Source organism: Stegodyphus dumicola, chromosome 1 (assembly GCF_044657685.1).
Source record: "Stegodyphus dumicola isolate Sdum_Otavi_A_Nest chromosome 1, ASM4465768v1".
Classification (NCBI taxonomy): domain Eukaryota; kingdom Metazoa; phylum Arthropoda; class Arachnida; order Araneae; family Eresidae; genus Stegodyphus; species Stegodyphus dumicola.
Genome location: NC_140768.1, coordinates 85,778,100 through 85,803,306, shown reverse-complemented (window position 1 = coordinate 85,803,306; position 25,207 = coordinate 85,778,100). Strand labels below are relative to the sequence as shown.

The 25,207-nt window shown below is 34.7% G+C and overlaps 1 protein-coding gene and 1 long non-coding RNA gene across 3 annotated transcripts in view; one reads left to right on the top strand and one right to left on the bottom strand.

The window, feature by feature from the left end:
* The window catches only part of LOC146999132 (uncharacterized), a 228,634-nt gene that overhangs the window by 30,248 nt on the left and 173,179 nt on the right, over positions 1-25,207 (top strand). The gene's annotated exons all lie outside the window — the stretch shown is intronic.
* LOC146999134 (cytochrome P450 3A31-like) overlaps positions 1-25,207 on the bottom strand; it is a 79,654-nt gene that overhangs the window by 11,956 nt on the left and 42,491 nt on the right. The window contains exons 7-10 of the mRNA XM_085817370.1: positions 20,345-20,490; positions 17,686-17,798; positions 6,516-6,684; positions 5,440-5,600 (exon numbers count right to left, since the gene is read on the bottom strand). Coding sequence (XP_085673496.1) covers positions 5,440-5,600; positions 6,516-6,684; positions 17,686-17,798; positions 20,345-20,490 — 589 coding nt within the window. The remainder of the gene's footprint in view (positions 1-5,439; positions 5,601-6,515; positions 6,685-17,685; positions 17,799-20,344; positions 20,491-25,207) is intronic.

Here is a 25,207-nt window from a genome sequence, read left to right as displayed (position 1 = left end):
GGCACAAGCTATTCTACTTTCATTTTGTGACAATTTGTCTTAGTTTAACTAAAAGTCAACATTTTTTTTTCATCTTTCCTTTAACTCCTTTCGTCACGTACTCGCTCAGTCCAGAGATATATGCGGATTTGATTGGGAAGCGGCGTAGTATAAATTGATCGAAACAGTCATAACCGTACAGCTTGTAGAAAACAGATGTCTGACTGAATAGCAGCTTCGCGTTCACTTCACACCAGGAAGCCGCTGCACTAGTGAAACATATTGCCAGATAGTAGTCCAGTTGTTAAGTTACTCTTAATTTATATTTTAAATTTCCGACCCAGAGTGTTGTGGCTTTAAATAGATATACTTGTAGCCAGCTGTACCAGGATTGTGTGTATTGTACTTTCAGCAAAGTCAAGAAGACTTACTTTTGCTTTGTAATATTTTAATTTAGTACAAGTCGTGAAATTTAAAATAAAGTTTTACTTGCTGATACTCTGTGCTTTCACAGTTAGTTTCAAGTAGAGGGCGATAACTCGTATCATAATTTTATAAGGTATTTTGTCTTTCCTTTCTGCAAACCTTCGTGTTGTAACTGGAAGCATCTCGACGCGTATTCCAGAGATCCAGGGTTCGAGTTCTAAGGAGGACAATGCACATTTTTTCCGTCTCTTGCTTTAAAATAACCTAATGACTTTACAACTTTAGGGCAATATTGAAGGATGCAGTTAGTAGAAAGAATACTGAGATAAGTACGCAGCGCCTGACAGTATAACAGGCATGTACGAATAGTCAAGGTGCATGCAGTGGTGACCAGGCCCGTTTAGGGGAGTCTCGCAAAACCCGCAATTTCGAAATTGTTCTTCGTAGGAAAAGGTATATACAGGGTGGTTCAAAACTATGTGTCAAAAACTTACAGGCAGGTAGAGGGGACCTGAATAAGCAGATTTCATATAGGAATGTGTGTGCGGTAATGCCGCATTAAAGCGCAAGCAAGTAAAGCAGTATGAATCACAGGAAACTGAAAAGGCAAGTAAACACAAAAGGAAAAAATAACAGTTTACAATAGGTGCTCAAAAGAGCGGCCATCAAGAGTGATGCAAGGTTCATAGCGAGGGCGCATGGATCGAGTTACATTAGAAAAGACGCCAGGCATGTCGAATCCATATCCAGCAGCAACAGACAAGCGGGCAACAAGATCTTCTGCGGATATGATGGAACTCTCGTACACAAGGCTTTTAATATGATCCCAAAAGAAGAAATTGAAGCATATTGAATCAGAAGAACGCTGTGGCCAAGGGACTGGTCCGCCCCGTCCTATCCAGTAATGGCCTTGGATACTGTCTAAGTGATTCCTGATGTTCCAGCTGTATTGAGTTGGGGCTTCATTGTGCTGGAACCATATTCGTCCACCAACGGGCAAAGTTGAGATGTGGAATGTAATCGTCATGGGCCATTACTTGCACTCTCCGTAAATGATATGGTTGCATTCCCTCTTTATGTAAAGTCCTCAAAACAGTTGCGTGGCTCACACCCACCGCACGTTCTACAGTTCTCGAGCTTGATGAAGGATTACCCCCTACTGTGTTAAGTATTCTTTCTTCCACTGTACGAATTCTGTGATATCTTCCAATGCCAGTATCGCGCCTGGATGCATAAAAGGATTCACTCGTTCTTAACGCATGGTGAAGACGCTCGAATGTTCTATGATCCGCTGATTCCTATCTGGAAATCGCTCGCTCCCTGTACATCCTTTGAGCAGCTAATACATTTTCTTGAGCAGCTTCATACATGAAATGCATGTCGGCAAGCTCTGCATTGGTATAACGTCTGTATGTCACTCGAGATCTACGTGGGAAATGAAGAATCCAGCTAGAGCAGCGCTTTTAACACCGCACTCATCAGCGTAGTCTACCGGTTCATTGTTTGTTTGTATTTTAGTTACGGCAAAGCCTCGAGGTATATCTGCATAAGGAGGGATGCCTTCGTGGAGGACTTTCTAAGCGAAACTGGCTCGTATACACGTTATACATGGGGAAAACCACAAAAACGCCCATGCAGTCAGCCCGTTCGCGAGATTCAAACCTCGGACCGAACTACCAGCGTTCAGCGACTTTACCGCTCGGCCGTTGGTGGGCAGTCTACCGGCATTATATAGGTTTAAACCACCCTGTATAATAAGGGCAATAAAACACTAATTAATTAATCAATGGTTTTATTGCCCTTATTATACAAGGTGGTTTAAACCTATCTGTCAAAAAAATGTAAAGGCTAGTAGAGGAGACCTAAGGAAGCAAATTTCGTATAGGAGTGTGTGTACGGTAATGCCGCGTTGAGGCTACCGGTTCAACGCGACATTACCGTACCACACATTTCTACACGAAATCTGCTTCCTTAAGTCTCCTTTAAATGCCTTTACATTTTTCACATATAGGTTTAAACCACCCTGTATAATAAGTGCAATAAAACATTAATTAATTAAGGTAAAGCATTTGAAGAAAAAACATTTAAACTTGATAAATATTATAAAAAAATACTGTTAGAAGTAAAATTTTGAAAAATGAGATTGGTTATTTCCTTTTGCGTTTTACAGAAGTAATGTTTTGGAACTCTGAATTTAAGTATATTATTGTTTTCATTATTTAGGAGAATTAGAAGCTCTGAAAGTAAGGATTCGTTTTCATCAGAGTAATGGAATTATGGTCCTTAGTTTAGCATCATAAGAATAATGATAAAATAAGAATATGCATAATAATATTCTCAGCAGAACTTTGAAGCTTATACTGTACACCAAAGTTAGTTAAAATATCGCCAGGGCTATAACAACTTGTCTGCTGCCAATTTCTTGTTAGGCAGACATCCCATGATATGTGCTTCCGTTTTCATGTCTGAAATGCACTAACATTTCCTTGCTGCTTTTCTCGGAAAGAACGAGAATGAATATAAGTTCCCTGCAGTTTGCAAGTCTCCTATATGTCGAAAAAGGGATTCATTCCTATTAGCCATCAAATGGCCGACATTTATTGACTGGTATGCCTACATTCGTAAATGCATGCACTTTCACAGCTTTAAATAAAGATTTAGAAGTATTTTGTCTTCGAGCCTCCTTGTTCTGCTTAAATTTTATTCTTAATATTCATATTTCGTTGCATAATTTCTAAAATGCAACTACTAGAAAACCTGGAATTAAATGCTTTAGCTGATGCATGTGCTTTCTAGAGTGTATTCGTGTTCTCAGATGTGACAGTTCTCAGAGCGACTGGAAGTATATCATCTAGAAATCTTTTAAATTAAGTCACAAAAAGAAAAATGCGAAATATTTGAAACCCGTACGACGAAAATTAACTGAGATATTTAATTTCAATGTTTGAGATTTAATTTTAAGTCACAAAAAGAAAAATGCGAAATATTTGAAACCCGTACGACGAAAATTAACTGAGATATTTAATTTCAATGTTTGAGATTTAATTTTATATATCGCGTTTGATAATATTCCATAACACACCCCAGCCGGTATGGTGGTTAAAAACCGTTACTGCGGTAGCGATGAACCCGGTCTCGAATCCGGAGACAGCATGGTTGTAATTGTACGTTCCTTCATCGGAGGCAACAGTGTCTACCTATTACTAGGTGCTTCCGCAATGAAATGGCTACCACTTTCGACTCTTGTAATGACTCAAAGCTAATGGCTATTAAATAAAGCACCCGGCCATTAAAAACATATATTCCATGGCATAATATCCCATTAATAAATAAATCAGAGTAATGCAGGTCTACTTTTCTTACTTAAATGCCTTTCATTCTTAAATGCCTTCAATTTCTCTTTTTGATTTTCTAAGATGTAACATTCTTTAGTTAATAATAGTTTTACGACTTGTATGCTGAAAGAATTTTTACATAAGCAATTTATAAGATTTCACATGTTATTATGTTATTCAAATTATTATATTCTTACGAAGGTTTAATTATTTACAACCATAATATAATAATCGTATAAAAATTCTTTTAAGAAATATTTTTTACTAATGCATATAATGTCACAAGTTGACTGCGTAGCAACATCAACTTGCCAGAGAATTTTAAAACACGAATTCTCTAAATAAGATACACTTTTTGTAAAACTTTATATTTATCAATACGTTTCCGATAATCTGCACAGAAATTCTCGCCGCACATAATCTGTTAACCTCAGAAACCTTTTTAGAAATTTAGTTATGTACAAATGGAGACATTTTGCTGAGTTGTATATAGCCCCTGAATATAATATCTAACTTTAAAATGGAATAACTCGGGCAATTTTCCTCGCAGGATAGCACGAAGCTTTTTCTTATCTTATTTTTTTATGTAATCAGTATAAAATTTCCCTAAATATAAATATAGGGACCAAGAAAATAAATAAAAAAGTTAGATTTCGTATTACAAAATGATAGAATGTCAAGATGAAGTGATTTATTTTATTGTTACCTTATCGCACTAATTAATAACTTAAGTTGAAATTATAATATATGAGTATGAAACTTGCAATTCAGTATGAAACTTGCAAAACATTACTAATGCAATAATAATGAAGTTTCGATGAATTATACCGTAACATCTCGTATTCTTAACAAGCATAAACTAAGTAGACGTTAACAGACTGTGTAAGAATTATCCTTAAGCACGATCAAGTCCACAGAAAGTTGTAAAGAACCCTTTTAAAACTCGATAAATTCACAGATGGCACCGACTTGTGCTTACAAAAGCCAACACTTTTGGCTTAACTCAAAAGTTAACAAGTAACTTAAAAATAAAATAGAATTACATGAGTCTAACAGCTTTTCACAGGTTACGTAACGTGCAGGCAGGCTCTGACTCGTAAAAGTCGACGTAAAGAAGCCTAATGGTTAGAAACGCTCAACGCCATAGAAATCGAATTGCTGGTAAATTAATGATAGCAACGTAGCCTTCAGACAGACAGAACACGCTCTAAAATCACCTTCTAAAACCCTCTTCTTAAATACTAATTTCTATTTACCTCTTTTGACCCGCGCTAATATTATGGCAAGAAAGCGTGGGTTGAAAACAAGAGCGATACAGAAGGTTGCTTCGAAATATAATTAACTATTAAGTAACTTAAATACATCCCCGCAATACCTTAACGAACTATCCGTTTGACTGATTTCAAGGTTCATTGACTAATCCTTTTATATTACAATTAATAGTTCTTTAAATGAAGCAAACGATAAGTTTATGTTACATACTTCTGAAAGACATCGATTGTTTGTTGAATAAGCTTCTTCTGACAGTAAGGAAAGCAACACGCCATAATCTATTGAGTTTTATGTTAACTTAGTTAAATTATTTAAATTAACCCAGTAAACAGTTGATTATGAGGTTTTTAAGTTTTATTAATCGTATCCATTACGTTATAATTATTATTATTTTTATTACAGAATAAAAATTATGAATTTAACTCACATATTTGTTAAAGGCATCGTCCACTTCTTGAATGAGTTTTTCTTGACAGTCGGGATTAGAAGCAAGACAGTAGGCCATGAAAGTTAGGGTCGAGGCTGTGGTTTCGTAACCAACAAAGAAAAATAACACACACTGGGCTATGAGTTCGTCTTGAGATATATCTGAAATGTGTTTATTAAAAATTATATTACAAATGCAAAATATACTCATAGCTGATTGCTTTCAGAATTAATATTAAAAACAATTTTTTAAGAAACATCTTATTTGAACAAAGAAGATATAATAAACTTGCATCTACTTTCCTTTTCTTCTAAAACACAGACTTTCCAACTTCTAACTCCAGGTTTAATTTAATTTTTACTATACAGCAAATTGATATTTGTTAATGGAAAGTAAAGTTTCAATTTTGTTTCAGTAAATCATGGTAATTTTATCATAGTCACATAATTGTTTCTTCTATTTACTATAAAGTATTGTGAAAAAAATTATGATTTGTTTGATGTCTCGTATTATTATGTTCCGGTTTGTAAGGTTTTAATGGCAATATTGTTATCTTGCAGCATACTTCTTCTCTAGTTGTATTTTGAGAGTTTTTTTTTAATGGGCCTATAATTCCAAATCATATGAAAGGTATGTCAGATTTTTCTTTTCAGTAATAAATACATGTTCTGCCACCAGTTTACCGGAAACTATCTATGTAACTCCATATTCCTAACTAAATAAATATTTGATATTTAATTTAACTTATTCTGTTTGTTTTCTTTGATAGTATACTGGACTACCCCAAAATCAAACTGGGTTATAGCTTATCACAACGCAAACCTTCTGTAATTATGTCATGTTTAATCTGAAATCTGTTATTTACTATTTAGTCAATATATGTTTGTATTAAATGAAATGTTACACCGAAATTTTGAGTATTGAATAAAATTTTATATTTATGGACATTTACAGCGACACAGTAGTATTATTGTATAGCATAAGTTAATCATCATAGAAGATAAATTAAGGAACTCAGACAGGTATTATAAACCTGCAAGGATTTCGCAGTTAAAAGAAATATTTGTGTGGCTTACTTGTGTACTTTAGAGAATAGGATGTATCCTTATTCGTTACACTTCCAAACTGATCATCTTCATCTTCGTTTGCTTCTAATGATTTAAAACCTGCGTTTGAAGCAATTTCAGGTTCTCGAATCTCTTCGTCCGCAGCATCCATCAAGAGTTGCAGGAAATCATTGTGTTTCTACATACACACAAATCATCGCATTATTTAAGATCAAGATTCTGCAAGATTAAAAATAATCTAATGGTAAAAGCAGTCTTTTAGTTCAAACTCCAGGCAAATAAATTTCTAAGAAAAATCTTGAAGACATAAGAAAGCCCTGTTATAAGAGGAACTTAAAGGAAACCTTAAACTATTTTCTAAAGATAGCTAAACCCTAAGGCTGAAGAATCTAATATAGCGTTGACATTATTAGCTAAAATGTATCAACAATAGATGAAAGATTCCACATATCTAAGCTAAGTTTACGATTTTAGCCAACAGTACTCCAAAGAAACTGTGGCGCATTAAAATGAAAAGGATTTTTTATCCGTTCAAAAAGTGTTATAGTTTCCTAAAATAAAAATCATTGAGGCTTTTAAAATTAAATTTAAGGTATTGTACTTGATATATGCAAATTTGGACTCATTCCCGAAAAGGAGCTTTATTTTCATGGTTATTCATATCAGTACAAATGAGACAGCATAATTCAACATTTTTGGATTATTTTCCTTGAACTTATCGTGCATATTTAAGTTGTAGGGTTTATATTTATTTTAACTAACATTTATTTTAAGTTTAAACTATCTTTCCTGTCAAGCCTTACTTTCCCCTGGAACTGCCAATGCCAGAGTATGTAAATTTTAGTAGAACGCACAAGGATTCAAATTATCAGCGGAAGTATTCTGATTTAAATAGAAAGGATACGAGTTCGAGGTGTGATATTCTTACTTCACGAGCGCGGAGGTAGTTGGCCAGAAATTGAAGAACCCCGCGTTTCGGCCTGTGTGCTTGCCTGGAAGTAGTGTTAATCGTTCAAGTGATCTTCAAGTTTGCTGAATTAGCAGCGGTATTGTAAAACGCGGTGAGTTAGTTACTTTTGGAGAGCCTCGTAGTTAGAGTCTTGTCTTTAATTTCTTTTCAGGTTATTATTTTTATTTGACCGCCGAGTTGGCGCAGTTTGTGAGCGTCAAGAGCACGCACTTGTAATTTATTACGTTGAATAAAAAGGGATTTAAACCCTTAACAAGACTCTGTCTTTTATCCAGTTTTCACAGTCACCTCTTGGTTGCGTGCAAGTTGGAGGCGCGCAACGCTACATTGGCGCCCGAACACTTATCGAACTAAAATGGCCGAAAGTTGGATGGAAACCGCTGGACAACACCAAGAAATGACAAGCCAATTGGAAGGATTTGGATACCTGGTCCAGACTTTGAGAGCGTCAATCAAGCCAAACGTCCATTTCGACGGAAAACATTCGGTGGCGGTATTTCTAGAAGGTCTAGAAAACCACTTTCAGCTCTACCCTGTTCCTGAAAGACAAAAAGTTGCCATCGCCACATCCGCACTAAGAGGACAGGCCGCGCTATGGTGGAAAAATATAGGCAAATTTTTATTAGGGGAATTTGGAAGCCAGACATATACATTTAAAAATTTCAAAAAATCGTTAGTAAAGGCCTTCCCCATAGTGAAAGATCGAGCACGGCTGGAAGCCGAACTATATAGTTTCTATCAACGGGATATAGAAGAATTGACGGACTTTATTCTACGAAAAATTAAGCTGACGGATATGCTGTATGGGAAGAAACCCGATGCGGAGATTATTGAAATAATCTTACCAAGATTGTTACCCGCTGTTCAAGACTACTTTGAAATTAGAAACCCAAGCACATTGCAGGAGCTCTTCGAATTGGCGGTGAAGTTTCAAAATCACAGAATAGCGGAAAAAACTAGAGGGACAACGTATTCTCAAAGTACGCGAAGGAAATCTTCAAATGAGGAAACCAGAAATGGAAATCGCTCTTATGGGGGAAATAGCTATCAAGCTAACTCATCGAAACTCGAAGGTCAAGACCCAAAAAGAAAATTCGAAAATAAACATCCGCGTACCCAGAAGGCACAGATTGAAAGGAAAGCTTTAAACGAGTAGAGGGGCCTGTGAAAGGGAGGGTCCAGACCCCGGAAGTTTTAAAAAAACCCTCAAATAGACATTTAAATACGGTCATCGTAAAAAACTCACAGCTACCAATTATACAAGTCCTGGTTGGCGATGTACCAGTAGAAGCCCTCATCGATACAGGAGCAGAAGGAAATTTTATGAGTGAAAATTTCTTCAAAAAGAATTTTTATAGGGTACGATTATTTAAAACCAAAAATACGGAAATTATAGCGGCGCAAGGAAAAACATGTCACTGCATCGGGAAATTATCATTAAACTTACAGGTAAAAGAGGAAAGCCTCAAAGTATTAATTTTTGTAGTGAAAAATCTGCAAAATTCTCTTATATTAGGTATGGAGTTTTTAAGGGCCGCGAGGGCCAAATTAAATTTTCAAGACAGTTCCGTGGTGTTAGAGATGGACCAGAGGGTGGTGGAACCCGTGGAGACACCGCAAGTGGACCTTAGCCATCTGAATGACCATGAAAGGCAAGCAATACAGCAAGTGGTGAGTAATTTTTCTCATTTGTTTTCAGAAAAACCAGGAAATTGTCAAATAGTCACGCACAAGATTCAATTAAATGCCGAAAAACCTTGTAGGACTAAACCTTATCGGTACGACAAACAAAAAGACGTAATCATCGAAGAACATATTCAGGAGATGTTAAAGAATAAAATAATAACGCCCATAAATAGTGAGTACGCGAGTCCAGTCGTACTATGTAGGAAAAAGGACGAGTTTCCTCCTTCGGATAAAAGGGCTTGAAGGTTTGCTATTGATTACAGAAAACTAAATAGTATTACCAAATTTCCAGTTTACCCTTTGCCGGTTATAGACGAGATCATTAGACAGATCAAATCGACAAGATACATGTCTACTTTGGATTTAACGTCTGGCTACTATCAAATAGCTATGAGACCCGAAGACATACATAAAACCGCCTTTATAACAAAATCGGGCACTTATGCATTTTTACGCATGCCCTTTGGGTTGTGTGGGGCCCCATCAACATTCCAGAGAGCTATGGACATTGTTCTAAAGCCTGTCCTAGGAAAATTAACTTTAATTTATCTAGATGATATAATTATAACGAGTAGTACGTTGGAACAACACATTAATGATCTAGAACAAGTTTTTAAATTATTAAAAGAGGCCGGTCTTACAATTAACGCCTCAAAATGCAAGTTCGAAACTAAAGAACTTAAATATCTCGGTTATAAAATTTCGCAAAAGGGTATAGAAACGCAAGATTCAAAAATAAAAGCTATCAAGAATTTCCCACCGCCCAACACCGCCAAGAAACTTTCTTCTTTCCTTGGGTTACGTTCTTACTATCGATCTTTCATAAAAGATTTCGCTAATAGTGTTGAACCACTCTTAGTAATCAAAAGAAAAAGGGGTAAATTTACGTGGACAGCGGAAGCAAACACAGCATTTGAAAAATTAAAAGAAGCGTTCATTAATGCCCCTGTTTTAAAATTCCCGGAGGGGGACGGAAACATGGAAATTGCAGCAGATGCGTCAGACTATGCGGTGGGTGCGGTTCTTATGCAAAATAACCATCCTCTGGCATTTTTTAGTAAAACGTTGAATCAGACACAAAGGAATTATACAGCTACAGAAAGAGAAACATTAGCCGCACTAATGGCTGTACACAAATTTCGAGTTTATTTCGGCAAAGCGCCAGTAACAGTCTTTTCGGATCATGCGGCTGTTGGTAGACTTTACTCGGGGAAAAACCTAACGGCCAAGTTAATAAGATGGGCTTTAAAACTCCAAGAATATAATATCAAAATAAAATATAAACCGGGTAAGGAAAACAATGTAGCTGACGCACTTTCTCGTATAAAACTGGACGATGAAGGAAATGAACTTAAATGCGCTGTGTTGACTTCAAAAATTTTAGATTTTAGAGATACGATTATTACTGAACTGAAAGCTGATCCTGAATTTGGAAATATCTATGCATATTTGAAAGACCCCGAAAGCTTTGAGCACACAGACATCGATGTGATAAGAAATAGAGCAGAAAACTATGAAATAATAGATAATTTATTATTTTATACGAAAACAACAAACGAAAATCTTGAGTACAAACCAGTCATCCCAGCCTCGCTTCGATTAAGCATTTTGAAGGAATTACACGACGCGAAAACAGCGGGCCATTTAGGGGTCAGAAAGACTTTAAAAAGGGTACGCGAGGCGGTATATTTCCCGCAATTATACAAAATAGTAACGGCGTATGTCAGGTCCTGCAATCAATGTCAGTTAATAAATGATATTAATTACAGCCCGGCCGGGTACTTAAATAGCATTCGCGCTACATTTCCAAATGAAATTTTAGGCATAGACCTTCTTGGTCCCTTCCCCCAGAGCGAGTTAAATAAAAATCGTTTTCTTTTAGTAATAGTAGATCATTTTTCAAAATGGACAGAAATTGTTCCACTTAAACGCGCGTCAGCCAAAACAGTCGCAGATGCATTCTTACACAGATACATTTTAAAATACGGTGCACCGATAAAAGTCATTAGCGATAACGGAAAACAATTCATTAGTCAAATATTTGAAAACATATGCACTGGACTTGGCATACGCCATATCAAAATGGTTCCGTATAGACCACAGGCAAACATAGCAGAAAGAGTGAATAAAAATATAGTAAAAATAATTCGCGGTTACGTGAGCACACATCACAAGCGCTGGGATGGCTACATAAATGAATTAGCTTATGCTTTAAGAACGGCAAATCACAACACTACGGGAAAAACCCCAGCAGAATTATTTTTAGGCAGAAAGTTAATTACGCCTTTAAATAAATTATTCTTTGTGCAACAAAGAGAGCAGGAGTTTAAACAAAAAGATGTGCAAAAGCTGATTGATCAGGCGCTTAAAAGCTCGGATACGGCAAGAAATAGGCAGAAAGTATATTATGATAGAAAACGCCGTGAAGCAGATTTTAAAGTTGGGGATAAAGTATTGAAGCGGAAATTTTCTTTATCAAGTGCCCCAGACAATTTTACGGCAAAGCTAGCTCCAAAATTTGAAGGTCCCTATGTAATTCAGGAAATCAAAGGGGTAGTATTATATCTTAAGAACGAGAGAGGGGAAATCTGTAAAGCAAGTCCCGACCAGGTGAAAAAATACTATAATCCAAATGATTTTGAAATCCTTAAAAGTTTCTTGCAGGACTCAAGTCTAAACGAAGTAGAAGGTCCAGAAATAACAACAACTATTCCACCACCCAAGAAGCAGAGAACTGAAGAGAGACCTAGCCCTTCTACAACCCGGGCGTCGGTATCAAAAAGAAAAAATAACTTTCAAACTCCAGCGTTTAAGAAAAACAAGAATACAGATGCACCGCGTAAAGAAACCGTGGTAAAGAGCAAAACACCACCTACAACGGATCGCAGGAGAAATTATACATTAAGGAGAACGCGCGCACGGCCACAGAGTCAGGTGCCAGCAAGGCCGCCGTTCCGGAAACTGAAACGGCAACAGGAGCAACAAAAATATCAGGAACAGAAGAAATTCAAGAAGGACTCCAGACCGGAGGACGTCAAGACCAGCCGTCCCAGGGAAAAACGGAAATGCCAACAACCAGACGATTACTCCGTCAAGAGGCCAGCATGTAGAGGAAGCAAAAGAAAAACTAATGTGGACGACACTCGGAGGTCAGTAAGGAGAAGATTGACGTCCATGAAACCTCTAACTTGGGACCAATATTGCCAAAAATGAATGACGGAGTTTCAAGCATCGAAAACTCAAAGATAAGTTAAAACCTTCTATAATTTTTTTTTTCTCTTTTGTTCCGAAATGTTATGTATAAGTACGAAGTTCTATGTTTTGACGAAAGTCAATATGTCTCGGTTGAGACTTAGTTTTGTTTTACTTCATTTAGCTAAGGCAAAAGTATTATTTTCTTTAAGTATAAAAGCTAAGAACAAGCATTTTCTGTTGGTCGAAAGACTAATTCTGTTATGTTAAAGCCAAAATTTGGCCGAAGATAAAAATAACTTCGTATTCTTGTATTAATAAGAATTTTAGTTTCAGTGCCGCCAGCTTGGCGAAATATGAGTAAAGTAAAAATTTATTTTCTCTTATTCATTGTATGGTAAATTGTAAAAATTATATGTATTAAAATTTTGTAAATGTACGTAAATACTTGAATGTTATGTAAAAGTAGAATTTAGTCTAGAAGCATAAAATTTTAGATGCTAAAAGTAAATGCTCAAAAGCAATGAAGTCAAAATTTAAGTATTAAATTGTAGATAAAGTCATGCTTTAGAGCGAAAGCCTGCATGTTTAAAGATGAATGAGGGGGAAGTTAGAATGAATGTGTTTTGTAGGGTTCTCCACCTACCTTGAATTTTTAAGAATGTTAAAGTAGCTCATTGAGTTGTAGAATATCGAGTAAGGTGTGTCTATTTGGTCGTTGAATTCTAACAAATCATGGTGGTTAGGGGAAGTGTTGTAAGACTAAAACACGAATATTCCCGTTTGACACCACACACGGTGGAGAGCCAGGGTAAAATTAAATTAATGCTTGAAAAATTGAATGAATGTGAATTAAGCAATAACTAAGGAAAAAGAATCGTTTAAAAACAAAAATTTATTGTGTCAAGAAAGTGTAAATTATAATGTATGTAGAAAGATACTGATACTTATTCCTTCCAGATGCTGGAAGGAAAAGACCAAGATTGATTGATGAAGTCCAGGAAAAGTTGCTGTAAGAAGAGAAAGTTATAAGTATACACAGAATTTTAGTATACAATTTGTTACATAAGATTTTTTTTGTGTAAACGAGGTTCTCGACAGTTAGTTCAGAATTATAGAAACTTACAACAGATCGTTTGTAGGACCTGCTTCCAAGTTTTCCAAATTCTGGCAGCGGCAAATGGCAAAACATTTATTTTAAGTTTAAACTATCTTTCCTGTCAAGCCTTACTTTCCCCTGGAACTGCCAATGCCAGAGTATGTAAATTTTAGTAGAACGCGCAAGGATTCAAATTATCAGCGGAAGTATTCTGATTTAAATAGAAAGGAAACGAGTTCGAGGTGTGATATTCTTACTTCACGAGCGCGGAGGTAGTTGGCCAGAAATTGAAGAACCCCGCGTTTCGGCCTGTGTGCTTGCCTGGAAGTAGTGTTAATCGTTCAAGTGATCTTCAATTTGCTGAATTAGCAGCGGTATTGTAAAACGCGGTGAGGTTAGTTACTTTTAGAGAGCCTCGTAGTTAGAGTCTTGTCTTTAGTTTCTTTTCAGGTTATTATTTTTATTTGACCGCCGAGTTGGCGCAGTTTGTGAGCGTCAAGAGCACGCACTTGTAATTTATTACGTTGAATAAAAAGGGACTTAAACCCTTAACAAGACTCTGTCTTTTATCCAGTTTTCACAGTCACCTCTTGGTTGCGTGCAAGTTGGAGGCGCGCAACGCTACAAAGTCACAAGAAAGAAAAAAAAAATATGACGTTATGTGTTGAATGGAGCGAGTATTAGGATTGTAGCTTGATGTAGTCTAAAATAAAAAATTGAAGGTCTGAGCTAAGTTGAGGAAAAGTCGCTTCCAAACGCGAAAAATCAAAATGGAGGAAGATGTAAGTGAAGTTATAAAATTAAGCAAATATAAGTGCTGAAATCAAATGTTTACACTTTGTGAAAAGTTCTGAAAAACTAAAAATGAAATAAAATTAGATTTTATAAAAAAATATTTAAAAAAAATTTAATAAAAGTATTTTAATTTTGTGAAAAATTGAAATTAGGTTTTAGAAATTAGTTTAAAATCTTTAAATTTTTTGTCACCCATCTTCCATGCGATTTTCATGCATGAGCAGATCTTTCATACGACGGGATGTGAGGACCGCATCACGAACTGGGATAGTAATTTCTATTACCTTCTTTAATGAACATTGTTTTTTTCTCATTTGTTGTTTTCTGCTGTATTAAACATACTAAAACATATTTTGTTACGCTGCTTGTGTCGTTTCTTTTTTGAGCGTTGCGTCGTCACTATCGCGCCAAGAATTTCTTTCTTTTTATATGCATATATATCATTATGTACTTACGCACACACACACACATATATATAATTTAATTACTAAATATTGATTAATTGATTATATTATCTCCATACTAGTTTTCTTTCAACTACTTTGAATTCTATTTCATAATGACAATTTCCAATGTTTAATTTTTACAAATAATATTGAACTCAAATGCATAAACACGGGGCTGTCGGGGACGGTTTCTCGAGCATTATCGAAATTTACTGCAAAAATTGCTTTTCACTCAAAATTGAATTGGCTAAAATGCTTAATAGGAATAAGTTCTTTGAATATCAGCATTGGTTCATAATCCCTTCTATTCACGGAAATATTTGACCTGACTTGAATTGCCGATTTGGCTTAGCATTATTGCTCGAGTAAAGACGAAACACCTTCGTATTTATTTATTAATTACTGTTCATTGAACGGGAGTTCGTTTGTTCCCCTTGAAAAGTCAACTAATTTCCGATCAATGACAATGATTACATGCATTTAATTTAATTCTTGCCTTTAATTTATTCCTTTTACAATTGAAATTTTGTTATTCATGATTTAATTCCAGTCCCCGTTAAAACATTTTTAACCTTTTACTTTCATGTTACTTCAAAACATCTTTCAAAATATAACTTACTAGTATGGATTCACTCTTTTAAGATAATCCTACTATAATTAAACTTAGGAGATAATATAATCAATTAATCAATATTATTTAGTAAATAAATTATTATTAACTTACTTTGCAGCAATTGCGCAAGTAGTAGTAACTTGTTTTCGCACTAAATGAATTTAAGATCATACAACATTATATATATATATATATATACATATGTAAGATATAACAAAATACGAAAGCTGCTTTAAAAATAATTGGTGACCTCAAAATTAACATTCTAGATTTGGTGATCTCCCCCTAAATTCATCTGTTTTCCCAAATTCGAGATCTTTCTCCGCTATATAAAGCTACTGGAAAAGGGCAACTAAAACTAATATTAACCAACCACAGCTTGTCTCTAGAATCGCACTTACTTTGGTATAAATACCTCTAGCGAGCTAATTACGTCATTCATCTGCTAGCTTTTACATTGCTAATATCTTCCCGCTTCACTTCTTTAAAATGCCTGAGATATTCTTTTTAAAAAAAACCAATGAGTATACGAAATTATCTTAATGTATAATTAAAGAGTATGTTATTTACAAGGAATTTATCCCAGTGTGCCTGGAAATCTGAAAATTAAGATGATAATTGGCTGAACTTAGTTTGGTATCAGTTTCAAATGGTCAGCGAGTTGAGACGTATTTGTACACGGCTGAATTTGCGTGCCCACTGTGTATCAAACATGTTCGATAGGCGATATTTCTGGAAACATGGCAGGCCAGTCGAGGACATTAGTAAGCCCAAGCAATTGTTGGAAAACAGGCACTGGATGACCTGCTAGCATAGACACTACGATCAGCTGTAAAATATCGTCTAAGTACCTGCGAGCAGTCATATTACCTCGCAGCACGACTAATTGTGAACGGCTGTCTCAGCTGATCGTTCCGCAAACTATCATACCCTATGTATGCCCTAGCTGTATGCCGCTCGGTAACAAATGGTACACTGGACCGCTTACCTCTCCGTCTGCAGACACGTATGTGGCGGTCGTCAGCATGTAGAGAAAAGCGTGATTCATCGCTCAACGAGAGCGGCACCATGTAAGAGGACACTGCTTATGGTAGAGTGTAAACGACAAGCGTCTTAATGAAAGTCGAAATCTAAACACAGTTTCACCTAGCTGCGATTTCAGGATATCCAGAGCTGCGCGCAGCTCTGGATATCCTGAAAACTCTTCGAATTGGCAAATGGCGTTGAATCGACGATAAGGTAACTACTGGTGCTGACGTCGCAGCTGTTCTAATTACGCGATCTTCTTACGCACTGGTGACCAGGCGGCGCCCCAAGCCACTACGGCGGCCGATTATGATATATATATATATTTCCATATACCATCTTCAAGAAATATAAATTAAATTAAAAATTTAAAACCATGAAAAACATTTTAAATAGTAATTTCAATTTTGTTTACAAATCGGCTAAGAAAAGTCTTTAATCGCAAAAATAAATTTTAAATTTTGAATAAGCAGCTATTGTCATTGATCGCAGATTAATCGATTTTTCAAGGGGATAAACCAATCTACCATCAATTAACAACAACTAATTTTTTCTGGTTTTAAATTTTAAATTTAATTTATATTCCTTGGAGATGGTATATGAAAAGATTTCTTATTGTAAATTATTATGAATTATTGGTTTATTACTTTGCAGCTCTAGCGCAAGTTTTAGGCTTTTTAATTTACTTATTTTGAATATATATATATATATATATATATATATTTACCACCCAAAGTAAAAATAATTATAACTAAACTGGTAAAAGAAATTTAACAAGAAAATAATGTAATGATACTTTAATGGTTAAAGTTATAAAAACATTTCACTTTAGTCAAAATTAAAATTGGAAAAATTTGGAAGATCAAAAAGAATACAGGAAGTGGAAATAAAAATAAAAGTAAAAATACATACGGAAAAGCTACCACTCTCTGACATTATATTCTGACATCTATTACCACTACTACTATCTCTGACATCTATTACCACTCTCTGACATTTCCTTTGTCAAGAGGAGGTCAGCCATTCAGTGACAACACCTGTTCCCCAGAACGTTCTTTGTTTCTGTATACTCAGTATATATATATATATATATATATATATATATACTTATCTTTCTTTATATATGCATAATATTTTTAAGTAATTTTCCAGTTTATTGTTGCATTTGCGCAAAATAAATTATTTTTATATACGAATGGTAAAATCAGATTTTAAGAAAGTTGCTTTTTATTAAAATTATATGCATGTACAGTTTTAATCTCCTGTGTAGAAGCATATATAAATTACTTGATATTCTAAAATTCTGAATTCTTTTTTCTTTTTTGAAAACTAGGATAGGAAGTTCTACTTACGTAACCCTTTTGCTTCCTTTCTTTGATCACTTCCAAGGTTACATTTCGGAAAAAGTCCCCTGTTGGTAGACCTTTGAATCCTAGCGCCAATCTCAACCAATTTGGTAATAAGACTGAAAGATTTGATAAGCGTACATTGGAATTAGCATACATTTATTAAACAGATTAAAATCGAAAGTTCGTAATTCTATTTATTTAAAGAATTTACTAATATCAGGGAATAAAAGCGCAAGGAATAGCAATTCTTCATTTTTCTATTAACTGTAATAATAAGAATTGCATAGTGGAAATTTTGTCTCTATCGTGTTAGTGGCTACAAGCATAAGACCATCCTAAGCGCTTCATGCATATTTGTTCAGTTTCCATTTCGCTTTAATGACTTCTTGCCGTAATTTCTCAGGTATCCCTCTCTCAAGATCACAAATGGTAAGACTACATTTTGTAGTCTTACTATTTGTGATCTTGATAGTGGGATACATTAATATGCCAGTATTTTGTTTTCTTTAATATGCCAGTAATTTTTACTAATCAAGTATAAACAGTTGCAGACAATCTAAAAGTATTTTACTAAATTTTAAAATATTCAACTGGGCACAATTTTTTAAAAATAATTACATTTGTTTTAATGTTTTTGAGCTTCAGTTGTATTAAAATAATTAAATTATTTTTATAATCACAGATTTGTACATTTACAATTCATTCCATAGATCAGATTATTAATATGACGTTTTATCGTAGGCTTTGCACGTTAAGCTAGGGTTGCTATCGCAGGCTAAGGATGTGCATACGGCTTTAATTGCGACTAACATGAAAATACATTCGCTAACTCAAAATTTAAACAGAAAGAGCTTTTAGGTCATACCGAAGATTATATTCTTCGTCCCTTTACGAGTCAGATTTAACTCTGTAGGATTGCTTCACTTTTTAATACCATAAAAGCATTCAGAGCGAATCGCAGATAGTATTGGCACAATGAAAAAATGAGACTTTCAAAAAGGAGCAAAAGTAAAAGCTTTGGAAGTGGTATAAAGGGTTTTCAAAAGGGGACAGTGATCAATTTAAGTGTAGTTTAGGTATTTTTTTCTTGTCTAGTTTCAAAACATTTTAACTGAGTAACGTCTTCTCGATATACACTCACTTCCAAAAGTTAAGCACGGAGAGGAAAATGCTAATTTCCGGAAGCCAATTAGAATTGAAGAGGATGCAATTCGCTGCAGAGGTAGATGGAAGTATGCAAATATGGTAGGTAACAGCCAATCGCGATTTCATGTCAAGAAATATCACATAAGAACATTAAACTTATGTTTAGAAAAATTTCATTAAACATACACTGGTGTGTCAGGCGAACATGGTGCGGCTGGGTTCATGAACTCAAATAGTTTGATCCCAAATTATTTAGTCCATAAAAATATGCTATAGTATATAGCATTCCATGTATGCATTTTAGGGATTGTGCATTCGTCAGACCATGAAATACGAATGATGCTAAAGTTTAGGCAAGTTTGCAACAAGGACATCGCGAGGTTGTGTGACGTAGAGAGAGATTCTGATAGAATAGGTCGTTTCCGTTAATACATCATAGTACAGGAACTTTTTGTTGCCAGAATTATTCAAAATTTTTTTCAGTCTACTAACTAGAATTTTCAAACAGAATTAGTTCTTTCTTGGTTAAGGACCCATAACAGACTGAATACTGGAAGTTCGATACTGGAAAAATACTGGAAGTTTGACCCGGGTTTCATTCTAGATGAGCACTGAAATAAACTAACTTCCCCCTCCTAAGTTGTTGAGAGGTGAAAACCGTTAAATCCTGCGTGTTCAATTCTGATTTCATCCAGGTGATCAGGCTAATACTTGTATGGTTGGTTTGAGTGTTTTTCCTTATGCGTATAACGTGAATACGAGTCTGTTTGCGCTTAGAAAGGTCTGCATGAAGGTATCCCTTCATTTAGGATGTGTAACGTGTATACGAGTTAGTTTCCCTCAGAAAGTCCTCCACGAAGGCATCCCTTCTCTTAAGCAGATAGCCATAATGTGCTTTGCCATAATTAAGTAAACAAACCAAACCAAACCCTTCATTTAGGCCGATAGCTTTTTGTGCTTTGCCATGTTGAAATGCTCGAACCTTTTGGTTAATTATACAAATACTAGAGCTTATTTTGCTTTAAAGAACTAGATTTGTTAGTTGGTTCAGTTTCGTTTTCTCTTGAACAGAAAGTGTAGAATATTTTATTTCATATCCTCTCTCGAATGTTTCCTTTTTGTATCTGGGCAATAGCTTATGATCCTGGATATTGTTTTCTTACTAAAAGCTGAAATAGGAAGTATGGCGACACATTCGAAACGCTTATTACTAGTTACTTATGTTACTTGAAAAACTTATGTAATATTATTTCTCTATCGTTATTTAGTATTAAATTCTCGAAAACATACTTCTTTAATATGTAAAGTTCAGAAAATTAAAAGCAAGAATTCGTTTCAGAGAGAAAGATCAAACACTTTTGATTTCACTGGCAATTTATGGAACATTTTAAGGAATGAAATTGAATGAAATTGTTGAGCTAAAATATTTCGACATACTGGGTATGTGTTTACCTATTCACTAGAATTACACAACATGTTTTTCATTATACAGCTAATTGCTCTTGTAAATACTTACAAACAACTAAAAGCCGTAAGCCGGTAAATTCTCCAAACGCTTTTCTTACGTTCTTCACGAAGATATTATCAGGATCGTTGTGAGAATCAATCTTCGTTGCAAAAGCTGAAGTGGCAATGACGTCCATAGTGAAAGCACCAAATAACCTGCAATAAATACATGTAAAATATATAACAATTTACAACATATTTCACATCTGCAGTTACTGCCGAAATTTAAAAGCGTTATTTTTCATTAAACCTGCTTGTTGACCTAACATACTAAAAAATTAGCTGGCCTTTTTTCTTTTTTCATCAATTGAAATGTCACGTTGAAACCCTACAAATGATATTTAATTCCAATTAGATGTAGCTTCTAGCCCATAAAATATGTAAAATTGTTCTATTATTATCATCTACTGTAAAATAATAATAAAATATATAAGAACTGATCTTGAAAAGTTCTCTTCAGGAATTTTTTTGATATTTTCAATTAGAGATACATTGCGAAAAAAAATAAAATAGGGACAATTCTATATCTCCCGTTATACTGGACCGATTGATAAAATTCAAATTGCGTTTTTCATGCCTCGAAAGCGCGATTTAGGATACGTATTACAATTTATACATAGCATTATTGTTCTAATATAGGTATCTTGACACAAAATCGGACTTTTCTGAAATGACATGGCAGTTTTTCCATATTTCAATTCTACGTCTCAAATTATGCCAATATGCCAAGTTTTGTAAAAATCGCACGAGTAGTGGTTTAAAAATTAGCTCTCAAAATTTTAGCTCCTCAGTGTTAATTGAATTTGATATATATTTATTAAGATCTCTTTTTTATTAAACTTTCTTGAATCCTTCTTCCCAAATTCGAGATTTAGGTTCATTCCAAATAAAATTTACTCATTGTTTGTGATTTATTTTTTAAATTTGTATTTTTAAATAATTTTTATAAATTTTTCCAAAACAATTTTGAATTATAACCTATAAAAGTTTTACCATCGTCTTAAAGTAGATATATTCATAAGTATATCTGGAAAAATTCGCGCTTTTTATTTAAAACTTCCTAGGAAATACGTGAATTTACATAGTGGCGCGTTTTGAAAGTTGCCATACGTTCTAAACTATAATAACACCAAATTTGGTTACTCGACTTGTTAAAATTATTTGAAATAATGAACGATGACTTTTTCCCACATGTTTGCAATGAAAAAAAAGGAAAGGAAAATAGGTTGTTATAAATTAAGATGTCCGCCAAGTGAATTAATCTTGGCGCAAATGGAAAAATTGTGCCTAGATAAAGTTTTAAATGTCTCCATAAATTTCGTTCCAAATTTTACAAAATTGAATAAGGCATAATTTGAGTCGTAGAACCGAAATACGGAAAACAATTGCAATGTCATTTCAGAAAAAGCCCGATTTTGTGTCAAAATACCTATATTGGAACGGTGCTAATATAAATCTAATATAAATCCGAAGTCACTCTTTCGAGACATGAAAAACGCAATTTGAGTTGTTTCGTGAGTCAACCCAGTAGAACGGGAGATATAGAACTATCCTTTTTTTTTTTTTTTTTTTTTGTCACACTATCTTTTACAAACAAAGATCAGAAACCAGGTTCCATTATTACTAATCAATGAAAGGTAAACTATTTTACATATATTAGATATTATTAAGACATATAAGAAAGTTATTAATTAAAAACGTTAACTTATTTATACATTATAATAGCGTTTTGCAAGGAACGCAAGGAATATTACTTTATACTAGAAGTAAGATAAATAAATTACGTTTCTAATATCCTCTAATACCGCAGTCGCAAAATTTATTATTTCAACCAAAACAAAACAGAATTGGGATGAAACTTTGTATTAATTATAAATTACAGTCCTCTCTGTATTGATTTTCTTAAATGATAATGTAATTTTTTTAAATAATTTTCTCCTTATGTCATTTATAACCGCAAAATGAAATATGACAATACGCGCCGAAGTTTCTAATATTGAGAATTTATTTTGAGTGAAGTTATAATTTTACTCAAAAGTATAGATTTAGTTTCTGAGTTGATAACAGTAAATGTAAGAAGAGAAAGGAAATTTTTTAATTTTCCTAATTAATTAGGAAATTAAAAAATGTCCTTCCTAATTTCCTAATTAATTTCTATCTTAATATTTATAATTCAAGCCTTTTATGATGTTAATGTGACAAACTTCTTTTAGTGTTATGTAGTAATCAGCGGTGTTCCTATCGTAAGTAATTTTTTTTTTTCGTGAATGTGTGGCTGAAGAAATTTTGCCTTTTAGCTTTAAAACGTTGTATTACTGCTCTTTATCACTTAGAGAATTGCTTCCTTCTTAATGAACATGGACATAACAGTCCTGGAGCCCTAGTAAGTTTTATTCCTTTCCGTTTACCCCTTATTCTTGACTACTTCTTTCCACATTTTTCCTTCCTTGTTGTAGTTTCCTCTTAGAAGCTGCAGCTATTTCCAGAGCTATCCAGTACATCACTCAGCCAAACCTATGGAACATTATCATCCACACGAACAACATGCCGGTGTTTCTGTCCATACTCGACCATCAACACACATCTCCTATAGTTACACAAATTCAGAGAGATTTACGGAGGCATCAAAATCATAACATTACGCTCTCCAAGGTGAAAGCGCATGCTGGGGTGAGCGGAAATGAAATTGCTGACAGATCAGCCATGGAGGCAACATCAGGAAGTATTCATTATTGTTGTGTCGAGAATTTCAATTACTAATATGTGTTTTAAGTTATTATTATTCTAACATTTTTATTTGTATTCATGTGTATTTTAATCTGGAAAAAAGTATTCTTAAGCTCTTAAGGTTTTATTTAACTCATTATTCTTGAGTAGGAATTGTAACAAAGGCGAGAGACCGTTGCAAGGAAACACATCTGATTTATTGGTTATAGCCTTTTCCTACTAACAATGGAGGCAGTAGGGTCTTTTCAGCTAATGCGTGGGAAACGGAAATCGCTTTGTTAAAGTTTGCAGTCTTCTTACTTCAAGACAGTGGGAGGTGTACTAAGTTAGACAATTGGTTACTCGTAAAGGCTAGTTTCGCTTGTTAGTTGGGGGGTCTATTTTTTTTTCTCACGTTATATGTGCAGTTGTTTTTCGGATTGCATTGTCAGATTTTCTGGTGTTTGATTCGTCATGGGTGTGTCATTTTCTCAATTTAGATAACATAAAATTCCGGGATTGGTAAGATATAATTTTATGATATTTTTGAAAGCCTATGAACTCACATAGGCGAAGAAACCGAGTTTTCCTGGGTGCTTGCACCAGGCTAGAGTTTTTTCTGATTGAGATTTCTGAGCGAAAAGGAAAGGAGAAGCAGAAAGGTTTGCGGGGCGAGCGACTTGTACAAGCGGGCTGCGGTGATGTTGTAGCGGAGTTTGATTTGAGTGAATTTTGAGCAGCCGCGATGTGAAAGAGAAAGAAAGATCGTGGGGCGCTTTGCTCTGCTGCGGGCTTCCTGTGCAAGAGGGACTGGGTACCGTTTTCTTTTCTGCGGGATATTTAAAAGTTTTGTGCGAGATGCAAGGAACATTTTCCTGCGTGATGTATGGAGAACTGTGTGAGAGCTGCAAAGAGCATTTTTACTGAGAGCTGATTGAGAAGTATAGAGAAAAATCTACCAAGAAAATTTAGCACAGGTTTTCTCTCTTCACCTGAATCGCCGGTTAATCTCCAAGAGCCTTTTCCCGAAACATTCAGCATAAATGTTGCCTCGACGCTTCGATGATGCACGTGATTGTGCTAAAAAACTGGTGTATATTCAGCTACCTGTTATTGAATTGAAAAAAGATCCGTCTAAATTGGACTATTGGTTCCCACCTAATGGACAGTAAAGAAAAATGGGCTTGGCTCATTTCCATGTGGATTGGACACTAAGGATCCGGATAATCAGGAAAAACTGTTTTCCATCTGTGAGTGAAATTTTTTTTTAAGTATATATTCTCTCTCTCTCTCTTTCTTAGTTTTCCCGAATGCAGAACAGTTAATAGTGATTTATCTACCAGTATATTGTTATTGCTTATATAAATTAAATATTACAGTTAAAAAATTGAGAACTTATTTATAATTTCAAGTGAAAGCCAGTTTTGGGAGGATTAAAATTTGTTTCACCTGCTGAATTTTGTGAGCTAGAAAAACGTTACTTTCTAATTAATAAGAACCTGTTATTTGGAGGATTAAATTTTGTTACACCTAATTTAAAAAAAAAATGTTAATCTTAATTAATGTAAGCTGTAATTTGGTGTAGTATTATGTGTTATTTTGACTTGGAAAATATGTGGTAGGATACTGATCAGTTATCCATTATTTAATTATATAAAATAGTCAAGAATTTAATAAATGTGTGTTTAAAATTTAATGGCATTTGTGTATTTATGCTGCGTATAATTTAATGTGGTCTGTCATGTCCCTCCATTTGTTTGAGCCGGGAGGCTTTTAAGAAACATGGAGTTTAATTGAATTTGGAGTTATTGATTTTCCCTTTACATAGGTTACTCACAACGCAAACCTAAAAAGCATTTCGCGGAAATTCGTTAACAGGCTGTTTTTTATTACAAACAGGAAATGGCATACTGCAAGACAGAGGGAATATGGAGTTAGGGGATCTATGGGAACATAATATCTAGTCCTTTCATTGCTATTAACGATTTTCAGTTTACGGTTTGTATTACGGTTAACCTTTTTAAATATCTTGTAACGTAACTGTACACCGCTAAACTCATGGCCGATTAGCCGTTGACGAGCTTGGCGAGTAAATACGCTTCGCCGCCAACGGATCCTCTGCCGAAGCGCCAACGGATCCTCTCCGGAAGAAAACCCGATAGATTTA